The sequence below is a fragment of the Lycorma delicatula genome, chromosome 3 (genome assembly GCF_047948215.1).
Source record: "Lycorma delicatula isolate Av1 chromosome 3, ASM4794821v1, whole genome shotgun sequence".
NCBI classification, from domain to species: domain Eukaryota; kingdom Metazoa; phylum Arthropoda; class Insecta; order Hemiptera; family Fulgoridae; genus Lycorma; species Lycorma delicatula.
In genome coordinates, this window is record NC_134457.1 from 45309194 (window position 1) to 45332120 (window position 22927).

Sequence of the window (22927 nt, forward strand, 5' to 3'; positions counted from 1 at the left end):
TATTCTATTAAGTTCAACAATGTTTTATTTATTGCTTAATATATTCCTGAAAAAAAATTGTTTACTTTTAATAGGTGTTCAACTTAGAAGGCAGATATTTAGATTGAGAATATTTATTATTTAACATACATAAATGTGGTTTTTTAATTTCTGTTAAAAATTAATTTGAATTTCAGACCTACTTTCTTCCTGTAATCGGTTTAGTTGATGCTGAAAAACTGAAACCTGGTGATTTGGTCGGTGTGAATAAAGATTCATATTTAATATTAGAAACTCTCCCTGCAGAATATGATGCCCGAGTTAAGGCTATGGAAGTTGATGAAAGGCCTACTGAACAGTATTCAGATATTGGAGGTCTTGATAAACAGATACAGGAGGTATGTATGAAATTTGTTATTCTTATATTAATCGCAAACATTAGAAAAATTATTTACTTTTAATATCTTCTCATTGCCTTCTTTTTCTTTATACTCATTTAAATTGTTTATTCTTATTGGTTTTGGAAAAAAATTTAAAGTGGGTGAGTTTTGAAGAAAAGATGTGCATTTCCCAGACTACTAAAGTTCTTTATTATTAGAAGTTGCTCTATTATATATATATATATATATTACATTGTTGACAACACATATTATCATCACTCCTTAACCCTAACTTCCTTCTGAAATAAGTAGATTATTTTAAGGAAAGATTATTATATCTAAAAAAAGAGTATTGTCCTTAAGATACCAATCTTAATTACTTTTCTGTACCAATAAATTAATAATAACAATTACAATATGTGATGTTAACTGATCCTGAGCTCTGTTTTTCTATATCAAGTTGATAGGTTTAGTCAAATAATAAATTGTGAGAACACAAAAGATATTGTTTTTGGTATTTTGCTTATTTATTTTCTAAAGTAACTACAGCTTAACTCCCAGATGCATTAAAAAACCTTTAGATTTAGGTAATGTGATTGTTTATCATAATAATTTTTAAGGTTTTTTTTTGGAAAAACAACCAATGTCAAAAAACTTGTTTGTTGACAAAAGTAAAAATAAACTTTATCATATAAATAGTTAATTGTTCTGCTTGTTGAAATTAACATTTTTTCTATTTTTCTACTACAGTGCAGTAATAAAAAAAGTTACTAACATTCTTGAAATTTAAGTTTTATATTTTGATGAAGGTTGTTTTTTCTAATAAAAATTGTACTTGTTAGACAAAAAAAATTTTTTGCTCATTATTTGTTTTTATTTATGCTTTGAATTTAAATTTAATTAATTACTAGAAAACTAAAATTCAATGCACTACATCTATATTAAATAAATTTTATTAATACAAATAAAAGAAAAAGAAAAAATAATAACATTTACCAAAGAAACCAAAGAAAACATTACTTCAAAGTTAAAAAAGGCAGCTGTTAATAAAATATTCAAATACAATGTCTACATATTAATACTTAACATAGCAATAATTTTTGAAAACCTTTGCTTAAACATCACATCCATCAGTGTTATCACCATCATCATCTACTTCACACATGTCATTATCTACTAAATTTGTAGTATTGCAAAACATTCCATAGAACTGCTTATACTACTAGGTTTTGTTAGGAATGAACTGAATCATTTTAAGTCATTACATTTTGCTTTATTTAATGGAACCAAAGAAGTGTAAAGCAGTGAAAGATCAAATCCTGAAGGAAACTTTTTGTCTTTTCTCACAGTGCATTTTATCCATGAGCTTGAGTAAGCGTCTCAAATAAAAACAAATGGATTGAGTGAACCTTCAACATTCTTGCTGATTGTAAACGGAGTGGTGGACGTACTGCTTTTAAAAAATATGGTGCCAGTGCTCTTTGAATATTATAAAAATCACTTTGTACCATCTTTGTCAAAATGAAAAGTGTTGGATTTTGTGCTGCTTTCAAAATCAAAGAACCCCATTCATCTGGGACTTCAGGAACATTCACTTTCTTCTGTTTCTCAATATCAGCAAAATCTTGGTTATTTGGAAGGAGTGAATGACCTCTAATATGAAAAATATGAATTATTTCTGTATACAGGCGCAGTGCGTGCACAATACTATACAAAAAAAAGAACCATTGTACTGTTCTTATTTTGTCCGCTATATCCATCACTGAAAAGAATCAGTTTGCTTTTTGAAGCACAAAATATATTAAAATATTTCTGTAATATTTACACAATATTATTTGAGCCTTTTCCTCCTGTTATTTCACTGTCTGTAAACATAATTGCCTTATCATTTGGTAGGTCATGGACACCAACCCATGGTTGGTCTAGTGGTGAAGCGTCTTTCCAAATCAGCTGATTTGGAAGTCAAGAGTTCCAGCATTCAAATCCTAGTAAAGTCAGTTATTTTAACAGATTGAATACTTGATTGTGGATATCGATATTCTTTGGTGGTTGGGTTTCAGTTAACCACACATCTCAGGAATGGTTGAACTGAGACTGTACAAAACTACACTTCATTTACACTCATACATATAATCCTCATTCATCCTCTGAAGTATTATCTGAAAGGTAATTACTGGAGGCAAAACAGGAAAAAAAAAGAAAGGTCATGGACACCAAAAACATAATGCCATAGTTACTGTATATAAAATATATCACATGTTTTGGAAGAGGCAAGTTCTGCATAATGTCATATGAAAGAAGTTCACAATCGCCGTGCAAGCACGTTGTACTTGCTTTTAATTGAAAAATTATTTCAGTTTTATTTAAGTGCAGCATTTGATCAGTTTCATTTTGTTTTTTTATTTGTCTATGTTTTCTTCACAAGCAATGTTTAGTTTATACTTAAGCAAATACTGCAGGTATCTGAACAAGGAATGCCAAATTTGATGTAAAATCATTTTTGAAAATAGAATAGTAATTAAATAAGGTAAATTAATCTGATACTCTTGCAAAAATAGTTTGTGAATAATATTTACATTTGAGATTACGATTAAAACCTTCCTAGGATTGTCTCTCAGAGAATAATGTGATTGCCGGCTTTGAATGAACTAATTTGGCAGCGAATGAGGTTCAACAGAGGTTCTGGTATCTTTCTTGGTCTATTAGTATACTTATTTCTACAATCCTTGGGTGAAATACCTTTCTTCATTATAAATTCCAGAATTCTATGTATTTTTTTCTTCCAATACCATATATACTTAGAAATGCTTTGTAACACACTTCTATCTCACACCCGTACTTTATAACTATATGTCAGTATATGGTCAAAAACTTTACCACTACTTTCTGTTTCATTGGGATCAGTTTAGTATGTTTTTGTTTAACTGTTTCATATTTGATATCAAGCCCACCTAGTAAATATTTTGTTCATCTTTAGGATTAAAACTATTAAATTTTACAATTTCTTGCTGATCTTTTTCATTCATTTTTTCAAAGCATTCTAAATTGTGATAAATAAGTTCTGTTAGCAAATTGTTGTAATTTAGTATGTAACAGAACCATAACTGGACCTCTATTATAGTACGTGTTAATAAAAAGGCCTACTTATAAAGTAAGCTTATGTTATCCCTAGTGAGCAAGTAATCCCTAATAGTATTTAGTATATAATTATGTTAAGTGTATAATAGCATTGAATATATTTTTATCTATATTAGAAAATGCAAATAGTAACCTTACCTACAACATAACCTCAAGAATTATTAGATCTACATATACGTAATTTTACATCAGACAGAAGAAATTTCAGGACTGTTGTCAAAATAATGTTATTAAAACACTAAACTAAATTGAATAACTAACTTACTTGCAATCTTCTCCAATTAACCTCCCTTGCATTTGTTTGCCTTTCTATGTAGTGTAAGGCTTACCAGAAACTTCAGTGTTTTCTGAAACTCTCTATTACTTTTTATTTTTGTTTTTCCACTGCTGCCCTTCATCAGAAGTGCTTAATACATTCATTTTTATACCACTAATCTACTAACAACAACAATTTAACATCCACACGTAACCTCACAAGTAACATTAACTTTACAGTTTTATGCAATCAGCTGTCTATAAAGTGTCACTCAGGAGTTTATAAAAGGCTTTGGAAAAAATAAGTGCAGCCAGTTACATGAATATTACGCATAAATTTTTGCAGAGAAACAACCAATGTAATTGACAATGGCTGTTTTTACTAAAAAAATTTATGGATATTGGTTGTTTTTGCTAAACCATCGTATGTTCAACATAATAAAAAACACTAATAGTGTTACTTTTTCCTAAATGTTTGACATTATTTGTTTTTCAAAAAAAAAACCTTTAATTGTGTTTTGTTATCAATTATTAAAGTACCTTCTACTGAAAGCTCATTGGCTATACAAGTTAGATATTTAATTTTTGAAGATAATAATCAATCTTTATAGATAACTGAAAAGCCTAGAAACTTTTGTCAGTTTGTATTTTGTCTGTAATCGAATCTTGTTTAATACTGATCTGACACCTTTTGTGCGTAATTGAATTTTATTTAATACTGAGCTGCCACCTTCCAAGTTTTCTATGAGTACATTTGTGAGTGTTTTTTTTTTTTACATCAGTGTATAAAAGAAGAGTTTTAATCATTTAAAAAAATTATATTTGTATTTTATATCTTCTTTCCCAGAATAAATTTTTAGAGATAGATTCTTCTTGTTATAACGAGAACAAGACAAACTAATCATTACTGAATACTAAAAATACTGGTAAACTATTTTTGGATGTATGGGTCTTAAACAGGTTTTCACTATATGAAAAAATGTTTGTAATAGAATTCTCTATCTTTTAGGCTGGGATTGGAAATGTGGTCAGTTTAGCCAGAATATATATACACATTGGTCACATTATGCTTGTTTACGTTTCCTTAATTCTGTGAGATTTTTCAGTTATTTCACTATTTTAAATCATTTAAAATGTGTTCTAAGTCACAAGACTTGATTCATACAGAGTACTGTGTGCATATTATTTATTTATTATAATCACATAAGTTTTTATTTATTTATTTATTTTTTTTGTAGCTGATAGAAGCTGTTGTTTTGCCGATGACAATTAAAGAAAAATTTGAAAATCTTGGAATTCAGCCACCTAAAGGAGTTCTTCTCTATGGTCCACCAGGAACAGGTTTGTGAATATTTTATAGGCAGTGTTTGTGTTTATATGGTGTAATTTACATTCAACATTTTCAAAAAAATACCAGAAGCCTTATTTTATTAGTGTTTGTAATATCTGAAAAAATTAAATTATTTTGTTTTTATCAAGTGGGTGAAGTTCCAGGATTTCATACAACTAAGACAATCTGAGATACAAATAACATTACTTTGTGTTACTTTCTGTAAGAGTAATGATGTCCATTATTTATCCAGTTCCTGTGGTGAAAAAACAGTAGATGAGACCTTGAAATCTTATGTAAATTAGCAGTTATCTATTCTTAGAAATTTCATTGTCAATTTTTTGCTTTAATGCTTCAGACATAGGATAGTGTTGTCCAAAATGATCTTTTTTATAAACCTTTAATTTTCTTTCATTTAACATAATTGATTTATATATATATATATATATATATTTTTTTTTTTTTTTTTTTTTATTCATTCATTTATAACAACTCTGTACTCAATTGTTAATTTCCCCATAAATTCAGTTTTTTCGCACACTAAATAATTTAGAATGTATATGAATCTGTGAAACTTTGTTCATACTGACAGCTGAACAACAACTTAACAGCTAAACAGCAACTTAATTGCTGCATCATTAATGGTACATCACTTGCATAAGCAGTTGACATTCTGAATGGTCATGTTATTTTCATTAGCTACATCTTACCTTAATGAATTAAATATTGGATTATAACTTGCATATTCTTGTATTTCTGCATGTTTATGTGAAGTGTAAATAAATGCAAAAAGTTGTGTTTACTTTTAGAATTGATTACTAAAAAATCAGTCTCACTCTCGTTTTGGAGCTAGGCATTGTATGAGTTGCTAACCAAAAGTTTCTGAAATGTATAGTTTCTAAATTCAAGAACGTCATATTTGCCTTGTTTGTTACTGTTGCCTTCAAAATGGTCCTCTGTGGGAGCTCAGAACCAATCCCAGTGCTTCTTCCATAAACTGAATGTATCCTGAAAGAATATTTTGGTGAGTGTGTTCAGTAACACCAGCAACTTCACTTAGTTTCCACTTTGGGAAAGATGAAGAGGTTGCACCCAAATGTAGGTGAATAAGGAACAATGGCATTGTTATTTTTTTTACTAAAAATTCTACATAATGAAAGTAGTATCTGGCCTTGCATTAGTATATGAACAACCCAATCATTCCTGCATCATATCAAAGAAATAGAACAGTAGGGGTTTGATGTTGCTCTTGACTTGATGAGCTTTCTTTGGCTAAGAGCTTTGCAGCTCTCAATTAGGCAACTTTCTTTGCTGCCTAATTTCATGGTCATATCCAGAAACTCAACTTTCATCCCCTAGGACAACTTAAGAAAAGAAATCTGTGTCAATTTTAAGCAGTTCTTTCAGCTTGCTGCAGACATTTATGGAATGCGGTTTTTGTTCATCACTCAGTAGCCATAGCACTAAGTTTGCAAAGTCATGCTCAAGTTCAATTTCAGCTGGCATGTTCAATACAAATCTCATTATGTTATCAATGGTCTGCCTATGATCAGTCACAATCGCATTCCAAACAGCAGTGATATTTTTTGATGTGGTCACACATTTGTGATTGGTATAAAATATTGTTACCAAATGTTTGCACTAGCATTTTGTATATTTCTGCAGCTGTTTTGCCATTTTTCCAAGTTTAAAACAAAGCTTTGTACTGATACACTGTTTTCTCAAATCATTCATTCAAAAATCTCAGTCACAAGTAAACTTGACAGCGGAAAAATTGCCTGCCAGTAACAAACATATAAGCTTAGATTGCTAGATGTATTGATTGTCAACATTTGGTTATACTACTCATAATAAACATTTTTGGAACTTTTAGATTGCACCAAATCTGACTAAATAAACCTAAAGTTTTAGTTACTAGAATAATTTTAGACAGATTATTATTAGTATAAAACATTATGTTTCTTTGTCAGAATTAATTAAAAAACTTGTTTACGTAATATTTTCAGTTCTCATTGGGAATACAATGAGAGCGTAAATAAATGCAAAATTTTGAACAATATATATTATGAAGTAATGCCAGATTCTATTGTAATTTATCATTTATATCATATTACACGTTTAAACATTAGTGGGATTCTCAATGTTAATGTGGCCAGAATCATTACTTTTGTACTGCTCAGAAATGGAAGAATTGGTACGGCACTTTTTTTTTTTAATTTTGTTATATCTGCAATAATTAGAAGTGAACAGAATAACGAGCTGTATGACATGAAGTGTGTGCTTATTACTCGACTATTTTCATGAATTTGGTGTAAATTAAATGTGTTATGAATAATAAATACTATGTAGATTTGTGGGGCAAATATGTCTGTTGAATCTTCATCAGTGTTTATGTTTATCTTGTGTGTCTTTATAGAGTAGTGGTTTATGTACGAGGTTTGATAAAAAAATATGAAAAATTTTGAGTTTTTCTCAAAAAATCTTTATTTATTTATCAATATTGATTTTGTAACCTTCAAAGTACTCTCCTTCAGATATAATACATTTGTGCCAGCACTTTTTCCAATCTTCAAAATACCCCTGAAATGCAGTTTTCAGTACGATGTACTACAGTGATTACCTACTTCAGTGACTGTCTGTATCTCTCCAGAGTTGGCAAAACAATGTTCTTTCATGATTCTTTTTAGCTTGGAGGAATAGGAAGAAGTCACAGGGGACCATGTCCAACAAATACAGAGTCTGAGGCATCATAACATTGTTTTAGGTCAAAAATTCATGAACAAGCAGTCAAGTGTGAGCAGGTGCATTATGATGCAATTACCATTAATTATTCTGCCGCAAATGTGAGCACTTTCTTCAGATTGCTTCACACAAATGGTATAGAACTTCCAGGTTGTATACTCCTTACTGACGATATAACCTTGTGTCAAGAACTCATTATGTACTAAGCTGTTGAAATAGAAGAACATAGTGATCAGAACCTTCACATTCGATTGAACTGTACAAGCTTTTTGGCTCTTCAGCAGTCTTCCATAGCACAATGGGATCTTAGTTTCGACATCATACACATACATCCATGTTTCATCACCAGCTATGACTCATTTGAGCAGTTCTTGATTGTCATTCATTTCATTCAGCAACTCTTGAACAATGTTCATATGGCACTTGCTTTTTTATTGAAATTTAACAATTTTGTAGCTACATGTTCATGCCCAAAACATCTGAAAAAATTGCTTAACATGAGCCAAATGATATGCCAACATCAGCAACCTGATAATAATTCAGTGATTGTCCATAATCATTTTCTTCACTTATGATGTCATCGATTGTTGATGTGCAGGGACATCCAGGGCACTAGTCACCTTCAACGTCCCTTGGAAATGTTTGTATCAGTGTAAAAGCTTGTTTTATTCATAGGATTATCACCAAAAGCAATATTCAACATTCCAATGTAGTGCTGCACTTTATTCCATTCTACAAAATTTAATTGCAAATTCTTTGCATCATTTTTGCCACAAGTTAAAAATTGCCGACCATACCAAAACAAATGTAACCTTCACAACAGCCAACAATAAACTAAACATCCATTATGTCATTTGATACTGCATAAAATAAAAAATAGTTTGTTTATTGACATATTCTTTCAAAGACTCATTGTTGTGGGTACACCCTACCTACATTATTTTTAAGTTTCAGAAAATAAAACATCAGTTTTGACTATTTTTCCCAAATTATCTACAGTCGTAAGATCAAATTGATACACCTTCCCAGAGGTAGTTTTTCTGGATGTGAAGTTATATAATTCTGCACATGTAGATCTGCCCTACATTCTCTTTTATTACATCACCACCTATCAGATTTATCTTTTACACTTCTGCACAGTCAAATGTTAATGTAGAATTCATTTATTCTTGAAAAATTCTTCAGCCGTTTATTTTCAAATCAGTTTTACATACTAGTACAGGGTGGGGCAGAAAAACCTGGTGATAATTTTGTTGGTTATTGCATATGTGAGGGGGCATCATGGAAAGGTTGGGTAGTAAGTGTTCCACTTCTCACTAGGTGCCATTTCAGTCAGCATAAAGCTGTGGAATGTTATATGCCACCCTTTCACTGTGGAAACATTTTTCAAAAATAGAATGTCATGCTTGCTTAGAAAATCCTGTCAACATTTCATTGTTGACCCTGTGCCTTTCGTAATCTTGTGGTTGTAGTTTCTGGATAGTCTCAGCATAAGAAAAGAAACCATGGTAAGGCCAAGATCAATATAAATATCAGAGAACATTGAACAGGTAAGGCAGGTGATTGAAGCTACCCTTTCCAATTGACAAATTGATATTACTGTTCTGAATATTCCCAATCAAAGTCAAAAGAATATTACATTCTGACTTAAATTTCTACACCCTACTAACTGACAAATTAACCCTTTATGATTAGAAACAGCTAAGTTTTCACAGACATTGTTGGAAATGATAATAGAAAACACAGTTATCTTCACGAGTGACAAATTCTATTTCATGACCCACCGGGTTGGTCTAGTGGTGAAAGCGTCTTCCCAAATCAGCTGATTTGGAAGTCGAGAGTTCCAGCGTTCAAATCCTAGTAAAGCCAGCTATTTTTACACGGATTTGAATACTAGATTGTGGATACCGGTGTTCTTTGGTGGTTGGGTTTCAATTAACCACACATCTCAGGAATGGTTGAACTGAAAATGTACAAGACTACACTTCATTTACACTCATACATATCATCCTCTGAAGTATTATCTGAACGGTAGTTACTGGAGGCTAAACAGGAAAGAAAGAAGAAATTCTATTTCTACTTGTTAGGGTGTAGTAAAAAACAGAACTTCTGATATTCCCAAGACAATTTTATGGTATATAAAGTGGATCCAATGTGTTTGAGATGATTGGCCCATGTTTCTTATCACATTGTCACATTGTATGCAGAATGGTGTACTTCGGTGCTATAGAACCTTATACAGAAGGCACTTACACTAAACTGAATTGTGGTTCCAGCATGATGGGGTAACTGCCCACATGGCTAGAGTTTCGATGGAAGTGTTGAGGTGACTTTTACTTATGGGATTATTTCATAACCGTAAGTGTACCCTAGCAGTACCTGAACTGAAGACAGCGGTTCAACATAAGGCGGCCACCATTCTGGGATTCATGCTGAGAAGTTTCGGTGACCAACCTCAACAGTGTGTAGACCAAACTAGATAACATCTGCAAGATGGTATATTCCTCACTAGTTCATTAAAACATTTTTTTTCAACAGTATACATGTAAAAGTATAGCACAGGAATAAAAATAAGCTCTTTGTAATTAGTATTATATTCTAAAAATTGTCAGATTTTTCTGATCCACTCTGTATAAGAGACAAATCAACACCACAATTGCACTAAACTGTGTGAACACACACTCTGTAAATAAAAAAGTTTCAGGTTAAATGTCTTTGTATATTTGTATATCATATATATATATATATATATGTATATCTTTCTATATAATTTTTATTATTCATCACATCTCAACATTTTGTAATTATAGACAACCTTCAGTTAATGAGTTCATTACACTAATATTAAATGACAATACTAATAGTATCCATAATAGTAACACTATATTGTAACATTAAAAGGTATTACATTAAACTAAACAAAACATGCTGCTTTTTTGCAATGATTATTGTGCTCAAGAAGTGATGGTCATCATAGTAGTATCAAAGTACCCTCTTTTGAAATTTTTTTAATCTTTCTTGATATTACCCCAATGTAAAGTGTACAAAAATAATTTTAAAATATGCCATATAAACTACCTAATTATTTGCCTAGTTTCCACATTTAACTGTTGGGTGTAAGTTCAATCATTTTGGATATTTTAATAACTTTGATTTTTGTTGTTTTCAGGTAAAACACTCTTAGCTAGAGCTTGTGCAGCACAAACTAAGTCAACATTTCTCAAATTGGCTGGACCTCAACTCGTTCAGATGTTTATAGGTGATGGAGCAAAGCTTGTTAGAGATGCGTTTGCGTTAGCAAAAGAAAAAGCTCCTGCCATTATTTTTATTGATGAACTTGATGCTATTGGTACTAAACGTTTTGATTCTGAAAAAGCAGGCGATCGAGAAGTTCAGAGGACTATGCTTGAATTGTTAAATCAGCTAGATGGTTTCAGCTCAACTTCAGACATAAAGGTTTTCAGTATTTTGTTTATATATTTTATTTAAGGAAAAATATACTTAACATTTTACTTAAGGAAAAATAGATGATTCAGAATTGAGGTGTGAAAGTTTTCTCCTATTCTACATTTCATGACCCGTTTGCTGCATCACTACTTTCTAAGACACATCAAATGATCAGATGCCATTAGCCAAAAACTGTGAATGAAGTAATATACTTTGCTATAAAATAAACAGAACTTATTCAGTACTTACATGAAAATCACTTATTTGTGCTTCTGTTCTATCTTATGGTTAGTTTTCTTTAAAAAACAAAGTTTGCTTTCTTCTCTACAAAGTTATTGGTTGTTTTTTTCCAACAGGTTTTTGTAATTTATTGATATGGTCAAACATTTCAATACCCATATCAACACTCAATAGCTCAAGAAAACGTTGCAATAGGAACCAGTACCCACCAGGTTGGTCTAGTGGTGAATGCGTCTGCAAATCAGCTGATTTCAGAGTCGAGAGTTCCAGCATTAAATTTCTAGTAAAGGCAGTTACTTTTATACAGATTTGAATACTATAATCATGGATACTGCTGTTCTTTGGTGGTTGGATTTCAATTAACCACATACCTCAGAAATGGTCGACCTGAGACTATACAAGACCACACTCCACTTACTCATACATATCATCCTCATTCATCCTCTGAAGTAATAACAGATGGTGATTCCTGGAGGCTAAACACGAAAAAAGGAAGTAATAGAAATCAGTAAATTTTCAGTATAAAGTTTCAGCTTCAGAGTTGAACTGTTTTCATGATGTTGATATCTATTATACCACATTTATATCCTTGTCTGCAATTAATTATTTATTTTTAAATGTTAAAACAATTAGTATTATTATTGATGCACAGTGAAGTATTTTTAAAAAAATGTAGGTTTAATATGATCTTGTTAAGGTTTTTTAATTCCTAAAAACTTATTGGAAATGTGTCAAGTAAAAATGTTGATTATTGTAAATGTCATAAGGTTCCTTGTTTTTTTTAACCCTGCTATTCGTAAAAATCACTGCCTTTCCTTAATTACCCCTTCCTAGAGTTCATTCATCTCCAAATACAGTGCTTATGAACCAATTGTTTCCATGAAGCAGAAAAACAATACTAGTGTTCATAGTCTGGATCTTTACAAAAAACAAGGAACGTTTTTAACATTTACAATTATTAAAATTTTTACTGAACATATTTCCTTTAAGTTTAGGAATACAAAAACTTCCTTTAAGTTTAGTAATACAAAAACCTAACAAGATCATATTAAACCTATACTTTTTGAAATGTTTCATTGTGCAAGAAGATTTATTTAAAAAGTAATCTGGTAACCAACACAAAAGCATGCATAAGGTCTTAACCAAGATTCCCTAGCTTCAGTTACTTTTAGAGGGGGGCTACGCCAGGGTCCTTCAGACCCACTGTCAAATTCCTCACCATTAATTTTATGGATGTCCCACTCCATACCTTTTTTATCTTTATAGCCTCCCAAGAAGAGGTGCAAAAGCAGCTCTCTAAAATTATGGAGTCTCTGAACATGGCTAGGCTTGTACAACACTACAATATAGTGTCTGTGTTCCAGTGTCTGTTTTTGGTTTTCCTTTTGATCATAGCGGAGGTTTGCAGTCTTTGTGGAAGGGCTGGGTACTGATAGGCCCAATAAAAATATAGTACCTGCCATGCAGAAAGCAGTTTAAACCTTGTCATCAAATCTTGTCATCTCTCCTTCGCCGACCTCCTGAGGTGAAAAGTGGACCTATTTCTTGATGGTATCCATATGATCTGAATATGATTTTCTTCAATTATTTCTTATAAAAATATAACGTTTTTAACTAGACTTTACCTTTTATTAGCCAATCTAAAGTTCAGACCTTTTGTTTTATTTTATTTTTTTATTGCAAGATACTGATTAATTATACTGTTGTTCTTAATAGGTGATAGCTGCTACAAATAGAGTTGATATCCTAGATCCTGCATTGTTACGTTCAGGAAGACTCGATAGAAAGATTGAATTCCCTCATCCGAATGAAGAGGCTCGTGCTCGTATAATGCAAATTCACTCACGGAAAATGAATGTCAGTCCTGATGTTAACTTTGAAGAAATTTCAAGATCAACAGATGACTTTAACGGAGCTCAATGCAAGGCCCTTTGTGTGGAAGCCGTATGTATATTTTTGTTTTAATAAAGGTTAATTTATTACATTCTTATTTTTTATATGAACTGCCTTTTTTATATAACTACCATTATCTTTTTTAAGGAATGGTACCAAAAAGTTCAAAAAATTGCTTAATTTTCTGTAAAGAAAAATCAATTTTATTCAGTTTTACAAGTCATCCATATTTTTATTTGTGCTTAGTAAGGCATAAGTCATCTTCAAATGTTATAATGAATGTAATCTTGAAATAGTTATTTTTCATTCTGTTCTTATGCACCAGTGTGTATAAAATGCTAGTTCTGCAGGTGGTATTTTTTTTTTTAACCTGTGTGCTGATTACATATTAATTGAAATATCAAAATTGAACTTACATATACTTTGAAAAAAGGGAAAATTTAATTTAATTAACTGCTGAGAAAGAACAATGTATTTGGATTTTAGAATTGTACATTCTATTCTAAGATTAAATGGAGAAAAGTCTGTAATTAACCCTAAACTCAAAAAACCATGTACTCTTTTATTCTGTAGATGGTGTTAATGTTGTTTTGTAATTTTAACCAGAAGACAAATAAAATGGTCCAGGGAGATGGAAAGCAAATGTTTGTTAAAACAATGTTTGTGATAGTCTTCATAATGATAACCACGAACAGTGGAAAACTAAAATTCATGGTTACAGTTGTAAAGGATTTTATTCTTCAGAAATGAAGATATGAATGAGAATAGATGTATTAAAAAATACAATAACGCATCTACTTACAAATTAATTCATTTTTAAAAAGTGATGATGTAATTTTCAGTGACAACATATAGATAACAAAAATCATTTATAATTATTATTTACCCCTTTTTTTAATGTTATGCAATCTGTAATTATAATTATTCAATAATTAAAAATTTTGTGATAAAAAATTGATTTTCAGGGTATGATTGCATTGAGACGAGGTGCAGTTGCTGTAACTCATGAAGACTTTATGGATGCTATCTTAGAAGTACAGGCTAAGAAGAAAGCTAACTTGAATTATTATGCTTAAAAAAATTAAAAATTTTTAGTTAATCTATTTGTTAATTTTTCTTTGTACTAGATTATTGTATTGTGAATAAGTTTATTATTATTAAAAAAAAAGGAAAAATTATTTTGTTCACACCTTAATTTTATCTTTAAAGTAGTATATAGTACCATCATATTGGAAACCTCCATATTATACGAGTGGCTGGATTGGTTCTGGCATTAAAATTCTAAGCATTTTACCATTTATGATAAAATTATACATAAAGCTGTCCTTTTAATTCTTTCCCTTATAAACTACACAAAATCAGCTAGGGAAATGTAGGGCTGGAAAAATAAGTTAAATTAATCAAGTCATTTACTATTATGGATCTAAGTTATTTATTAGGTGAAAGTGTTTTATGTAAAACTTTCATTTTATAAAAGTCTTGTCATTTATAAAAACATTTCATAACACTCATATTTAACTATAATTTATTTTCTACAGATATAGTATGCAATACAATGATGCTCATTTTGTGATAAGTGTTTACAACATATAAACTGTTTAGTAACAGTTTACATAAAGAATGTTTATGTAAAATTTGCTCAGGTGGGGTTAGCAATGATTACAATACTAAAGTATTATTTATTTAACTGATATAAATTAATAATTTTAGAAAATAATCTAGACTATTGAAAATTCCTGTTATTGTGGAATTCCAACCAACAGATTATTTCTAGGTGTACAAGTAGGAGGTATTAATTTTGCCACAGAAATCTTGTAACCAATTTCTTTAGCTTGTAAGCATCGATCAAAATCAACTATTGCCATACATCTTTCACCCTGTTCAGATTTTTCATACATTTGTTTATGAACTTGATCCGCACAATGTCCTAAAACAAAGAAATCTCTCTTCGTCACAGATGATTCTTTTAAGCACCTACTTTGCGGGTAACTCACTTTATGATTATCCTATAAAAAAAAAAAAAAGTTAAAATAATTTCCCCTACACAAGTAAATAAAAGAGAAGCTTGCTTTGTAGGCAACTACAGCAGCACAGATGAGCATACACTTAGGTGCACTGAACAAACTTTGACAATACTGATCGAGTTAAACTCTTTTAAGCAGTATTTAAAAAGTAGTAAAGTGGACATAAAAAAATGGTATTTTATTTATCACTGACAAAAATATCAGTTAAATAAGCATTATTTAACCTTCAGCCTATGTGAAACTATGCGTATGATGTTAAGTTTGGATAAATACAAATAAATATAAACCATAATTTTGCTGCATGGGCTGAGGAAGAGCAGTGAGTGAGTGAGTGAATGTGATGGGCTGTTTGATATGTGTGGAGGGGTGTGCAACCAACCAGCCATACTTATAAGTAATGATCCCCCCACCCCAGTAGCAGAATGTTTGAGCAGGAGGTAACATCGTCCACTGTGCAACAATGTTTTCAAATCCTCTGAAATTTTGACTATTCCAAGCACAGTTCAGAGATGTTACTCTACCAAAAATTCAATTGTTTGATTGGGGCAAAAAATTTCAAAGTGGCTGATGCAGTGGAAGAACAAAAGTCACAAACACTGTTCACAGACCAGCATCAATGATAACAACATTCAGGCCTTCTGGAAGGTTTCTGAAATTGCATCATAAGTGGGCATACAATATGTCAGGCACAATCACCCATTAGTGCTGTATAACATGGACGGTTTTCATATTGTTGTAAATGAAAATTTGCGAGGACTGCTTTAAAAACAGAGTGATTTGGTTGTCCTTTAAGATGCTAGCAGCTGGTTCTATCTATCCTAAAAGTGATGGCTCGCTGCAATCAACAAGTATCCTTGTGACAGTTTGATCTAAAGGTACCTGTATCAAGACAAGAAACGCATGACGTACAAGCATCCAGCATCATAAGCATGGTATGTGTTGCGATAAGCAGCCCTGATGTCATTCAACAACTAGCAGTAGTATGCTGTATTTACCATTTTTTTGTAAATACTACACATCTGTTTGTGTAGGAAATTTGTCAGCAGCACACTTTTTGAGTCCCAAAAATTTTTCCAGCTGACAAGCATTTCTTGGTCTCAATCGATACTCCCATGCTGCTTTTCCACCACTCCAAACTTGTTCTCTTGCTTTCTGGGATGTAGTAGTAAACCCAAGTTTTGTCACAGGTCAAAAATGCTTTTCCTTCTTCCTCAAAGCGATTCAGAAGTTGCTGACATGTATTCCCGAATATTTCTCTGTGCTTCATTGAGAAGACATGTAACCCACCTCACTGAAATTTTGCTTTATCAAAGAGTGTGTGATGATATTATATGCAAATTATAAATTTTCATTTACAACAATATGAAAACCGTCCATGTTATACAGCACTAATGGGTGCCTGGCATTTAGTATACCTTTTAAATTTTAACAGTGTTTTCCCATCTATCCATGTCTGATATCCTCCGTGTACACTCAACCCGATAAATTTTAATTATGATCTCACCATATACAATAAAAAATTAAAACATCTTATTAGCTTTCAACAAATGTTTTGACAAAAACAGACACAGTAGTATAGAGATGGGTTGAAACACAATGATAAAGTTGGATGTGCTTTTGTTGTAAATGACAACATATACTTTCAGTCGTCTACCTTGTATACAAGTGTCTATAATGCTGAACTGTACGCCATCAATAAGGCTTTAAATATCATTAACCAAAAAATACATTCACATCCTCATTGTAGCAATTAGTGTAGTGTAAAGGTTTAGAAGATTTGTATTCTAAACATTCTATCATCACCGAAATTCATAATGCAATCGTTGAGATCAACTGTCACAAAACAAAGTGAGTTTCTGCTGGATCCCTCGCCATGTGGGAATCCTGGGTAATGAACATACGGATTCCACTGCTAAAGATGCATGTAGCCAACTGTCCTTCACGCGTGTTACCAATACCAATTTTATTAATTCTATTAAACAACACATTCTTCGAGAAAGGTGGTAAGATGACTGGACTATTATAGTAGATAATAAACTCCTACACGTAAAGGATACTGTGCTGCCATGGAGTTTTCAATGTGCAGCAACCATAGAGAGAAGGTTATTATTTGCTTATTATTTATTAGTATGCGCCATTTACAAATGGCGCATACTAATCTTATACATAAACACCTAATGTCAGACTGATGCACCTGTTTGTGTTTGCTGCAACTAAATAATGATACACCATATCTTTGTGGATGTGTGTGTGTGTGGGTTATGCGGCGTAAATTTAAATTACGAGCTAACATGTAAAATATTCTAGGAAAGAATACGATGATGGCGAATATGTTGTTACTTAAGGCCGTGCATGTACAACAGTACAAATACAATATAGCCACAGTTCACACCCACGATAAAACTCACTAAAATTTGCTGGACATCTCTTTAATACCCACTGCACAGTCAAGATTTGTCACTGTGCGATTTCCATTTGTTTGGTTTGCTGAAAGAAGCTTTCTTCTTTGGTTAACACTCATAAGGCAGCAGTTACTCTTCTTGCTTAGCAGCCTTTCTCTTTAGCTTCCAGTATTACAGTTCATATCGTACAATTAGTTTTATAAACTCCAACTGAAGACTTCCTCTACAATTTCTTCCTTCCATCTCCCTCTTAGGCACAAGATCCTGGTGCCGTTTCTTCAAGGTCCTGGTCCTATTAGCCGAGTTCTTCTTTTTAATTGTTTCAAAAAGCTTCTCTCTTCATTAACTCTATTAAATACCTCCTCATTTCACACTTTTTCCATCCAGCTTATCTTCATCATACTTCAAAAGCCAAAAGTCTCCTCTTTTTCTCTCCTCCAGTTGTCCATGACTCGCAGCCATACAATACAATGCAATACTCCACACAAATGTTCTCAGTAATTGTTTTCTCAACTCAAAGCTTACATTATTTGCTGTAAAAAGGGTTTTTTTCTGTTAAAGGTGTTCTTTGCCTGGTGTATTCTACTTGCTATTTATTTGTTGCTTCTTCAATCGCTTATTATTTTACTTCCCAAATATTTATACTCTTCAACTTCCTGAATAGTCTCACTTCTCAGTTTTATTGTTGTTCTATTTGTCCTGTTCTCAGTGCATACTAGTATTTTGGTTTTATGACTTAAGAAAAATTTGAAGATGATACCACAGTCTAGCATTATGTGCACAATTGGTTGTTGGAATAGCCATCTTTGTTTTTGATGAGATCAGGAAGCTATCTGTCTGATGGAGAAAAATATTTCTGTTGAAAGAAACTATGTAAAAAAATAAGGTAATTTATTAGTAATTCTATCTAATATCAATAAAGTTATGTAATCGAATTCAGATTTATATTTGTATGACCCTCATATAATAATCATGACTTAAAATTACATCAGCTATGAACTGTAACAAAAGACATCAAATCTACAAATAATCAATCGAGCAGTTGATTATTAATGTTTGTTTATAAGTTTAAGTAAAACCACATAAACTAACTTTAAACTATATGCTCAATACCTAATATATGCATTGTTTTTCCACTGCATGTGACAATCTAACGCAGACTACAACCAAACACATACGAGATTGGCCAATCAGATGTGGTAGTTAATTGCATATTTGATCACTTTGGCAATAGGCTTTTGATAAACCCACAGGTATGAGGTTAATTAACTTATCTTAGAATAAACATATTTTTTTAAACAATTTATGTTGTCAGTGATACCAACTTAAGCGATTATCAGTTTTAATAAATTCTGTTTGGCTGTTCGTTAATTTATTTTTTTAATTTTACACAGGTGAAATTTTTCAAGTAACATGTTAATTTTTTATTATTGTAGCAAATATCCAATATTTTAAAATTAATTTCCAAAGCTTATAACAGTGTGCATTTTTCATTAATTTCCACTACTTTGGGGTTTCTGTGTTGCCTTTTTAAGATATTTTATAATGTTCACATTTCATTTTATACATTCCATATGAATTTCATTTATAGAACTCTCCTTAAATTCTGATTCTGTGTTTAAGAGGTGTGATAAAAAATTTTTTTTAATTCTGTGTGCTATATCTTTTGACAAAATTCTTCCTTTTTCCCATACTATATCTATATTTGTATATCAATATTTTATTATAAGTGGCAATTTATTTTGTTAAAAATGATAGAACAAAGGATTTGCATAAAAAATGGAATAAAGAGCAGTAAAGTTGTAAAAATGTTTGAGAAGGCTTTTAGCGAAGATGTTATGTCGAAAACAAGGATTTAGGTGAGGTACAAACAGATACAAGAAGGCTGTGAAAACACTGAAGATTAAAAAGCACTGGCTATCCTGGCACACCAATAACCAATGAAAATATTGACAATATAAGACATTGTGATCAATAATTATCAAATTGCTACTAGAGAAGTTGCTGAAGAGTTAGAAGTTGATCATATGAAATCATTTTGACTGACATTGGGATATGAAATAAGTAGCAGCAAAATTTGTTTCAAAATTGTTGAATGTTCAACAAAATCAGCATTAGAGAACTGTTTGATGAAATCACTGATGACTCAGAATTACACAAATGTGTCATAATAATAGGTGATGAATCGAGGATATACAGTTATGATATTTAAATGAAGTTCCAGTCATCCCAAGAGAAGCTTGTTGATGAACCAAGACCGAAAGAAGCATGCAGAGTTCGATCGAATGTTAAGGTTCTCATTACTGTTATTTTTCAATTGCAATTGCAACATGTATTAAGAATTCTAACCACAAAGTTGAACATTCAACAAACATTACTTAACAGTTTATGTGAGGCTATCTGAAAAAAATAAACCTATAAATGTGAGCAAACAATTCTTAGATTTTGCACCATGATTACACACAGCTCATTTCATTATTAATTCGTGATTATGTAGCCAAAAATAATATCATGCTGAAGCCACAACCTCTGTATTCTTTGGACATGACACCATGACTTTTTATGTTCCCACTGATTAAAAGGACAATGATTTGCAACAATAGATGAAATAAAGAAAAAATTGCCAAGTAAACTTAAGGCTAGACCAAAAAATGTTTCCAGAAATGATTTGAGGATTGAAAGAAATGCCAGAATGCATGTGTTGCATCTCTGGAGGACTGCTTTAAATGGGGCAATATTGTTATAGAATAAGTAAACATTTTTTTTTTAATTTTCATTATTTGTTTAACGTACTTATATAAAGTGTAGGTGAATACAATAAAAAACATTTGTTTTCTACGAGTTTGTTAATATATTAATAGCTTTAACTTTTTTTTAACTCATTTATAACTAATAATGTTTTTTGTGAAGATTATTTTTAATTTTATTAAAAAGTTATAAATACTCTAAAAATCATATAAATTTTCTTCAAAAATTAATACACGCATGAATATATATTTGTCCACCTAATGGACATTATATCTTTAGAAACATACCTGCAAGGATCCATAACAGCAAGGGCAAACTATGAAAGATGCTCTCTTTTTTAAACATGTTTGAATAACTAAATCTGATGCCACACCACAAGCATGTAAAGACATGCCTATCTGAAATATAAAATAAAATTTTAGATTTACAGTTTTTTTTAAATGTTCTTTGACTTATAAATTAATTGCGAAAGTATGATTGGTATTATAGAAACCAGAAAAAGTTTCTGAGCATGTGGACTAAAATGAAATTGATTATTAAAGCAGCAGTGATCCCTCTATCTTAAGTGATACAAAATGATGCTTGATGAACTATAACCTGTTAAAGCATTTACTTTTTAAAACCACAGTTGTAAATAGATTTATCTTTATACACATGTTTTAGTATTTACAATCATATATTAATTATTATATATTACAGTTATCTTCAATTTTTTTTTCTTGCTTACATATGGAACTCATTCCTTTGTTCTTCAATTTAAAAAAGTTATGTAGATTTTCTATTGTAATGAAATAAATTATAAACATTGCAGACTACTGTCAAAAAATATATTTAAAAGATAAGACTTATTTACAAAGTTAATTTTTTTAAAGAATATATATATAGCATGAATAAAGAAAAACTTAATATAATGCTGTTATTAATTTAAAAATTGAACTAAAAAAAAATAAATCTGATAAATTAATCATTGTTTACTATCATGTTTGCTCACTGGAGTTAATCATAATTGTGCAGTTGCTTTTTGCAGAAGTTTTAACAAAGATTCTTTATGGTTTACTAATTGCATGTACAGAATTTCCATTAACAATAATGATACTATTTTTGTTGCCCATAAAGAGAAATTTCAGGGTATTCTGACAAATTTTCTTAAGATGATCAAATTAATCAACAGACATACTTCCATTGACACTTTTAATAAATTACTGAATTATCAATTTATCTAAAATATAATTAAACAAATTTTTTCACAAAAACAATATTACTTCGTAGATGAATCATTTAGTTCGAGAGCTGTTAAACATTTTAGGTAGATATTTGAGGCACCATGAAAATTTGTGTAACACTTTTTTGTAATGTCTGAATATAAAATCAAAGACATGGCTGAAGAGTAGTGGGGCCTACTACTAGCCAACCTAGCCAACCCTTGAATTTTTAACTTTGCTTAAAAAATCCTTGTATACATTCTTTATACCCAGAAAAAAAATATTTTTAAAACGACAGACCATTTTGGTGGGACTTTTTACCTGCCAGGTGATCAGGAATGTTATATGAGAGTGCGAGTAAGTAACGCTACCAGTAGGTTGAAGTGTGAACCCTTTTCTTTTCTTTTTCCTGTCCACCAGGTTGGTCTAGTGGTGAACACGTCTTCGCAAATCAGTTTTTTTCGAAGTTGATAGTTCTAAGGTTCAAATATTAGTAAAGGCAGTTACTTTTATATGGATTTGAATACTTGATCGTGGATACTGGTGTTCTTTGGTGGATGGGTTTCAATTAACACACACCTCAGGAATGGTCGACCCTGAGATTGTATGATCCTGAGATAAAATGATAGTCAATGCACTAGAAGACACTGCCATCACAAAAAGTATAAAGAAATCTCATTAAAGCGAATACAAATTCAAAGCCTTGCTCATTGTGGTTTTTTATACCAAAGGTGTACTTTGGGAGAATAAGATCCCCAGAAGGCACAACAGAGAACCAGCAATATTATAAAGAAAGTTTTGACAAAGCCAGAAGAAAAAGTCTGGAAAAACAACCAAAGGTTTCATTCTTCATTAGCACAATGTACCTGCTCATTCACTACTTTTTGTAAAGCAGTTTTTTTGGCTGACAAACATACACATTACTACACTAAAACATTCACCAGATTTAGCATATGTGACCTTTTTATTTTTCCTTCCCTAAAGTGAAATCTATGCGTAAAGGAATACATTCTGAGTCAGTTAATGTGGTACAGAAGAAATACATGCAAATAAATCTGAGTTATATATAAATGTTGTTATTTAATAAGACACACTTCATATACTCTATATTATCAAGTCTTACCCTCAAATTGCATATTAAAATATA

General features: G+C 31.1%; 2 protein-coding genes across 4 annotated transcripts in view; one reads left to right on the forward strand and one right to left on the reverse strand.

Moving 5' to 3' along the window:
* Rpt5 (26S proteasome regulatory subunit Rpt5) overlaps nt 1-14582 on the forward strand; it is a 30498-nt gene extending 15916 nt beyond the window's left edge. Inside the window, exons 4-8 of the mRNA XM_075359720.1 lie at nt 177-377; nt 4991-5093; nt 10994-11280; nt 13228-13455; nt 14370-14582. Coding sequence (XP_075215835.1) covers nt 177-377; nt 4991-5093; nt 10994-11280; nt 13228-13455; nt 14370-14480 — 930 coding nt within the window. The 3' untranslated portion in view covers nt 14481-14582. The remainder of the gene's footprint in view (nt 1-176; nt 378-4990; nt 5094-10993; nt 11281-13227; nt 13456-14369) is intronic.
* LOC142321549 (glutathione S-transferase C-terminal domain-containing protein homolog) overlaps nt 11077-22927 on the reverse strand; it is a 46878-nt gene continuing 35027 nt past the window's right edge. For all 3 annotated transcript variants that reach the window (XM_075359717.1, XM_075359719.1, XM_075359718.1), the window contains 2 exons: nt 20866-20976; nt 11077-15410 (listed from right to left, as the gene is read on the reverse strand). In XM_075359717.1, coding sequence (XP_075215832.1) covers nt 15144-15410; nt 20866-20976 — 378 coding nt within the window. In that variant the 3' untranslated portion in view covers nt 11077-15143. The remainder of the gene's footprint in view (nt 15411-20865; nt 20977-22927) is intronic.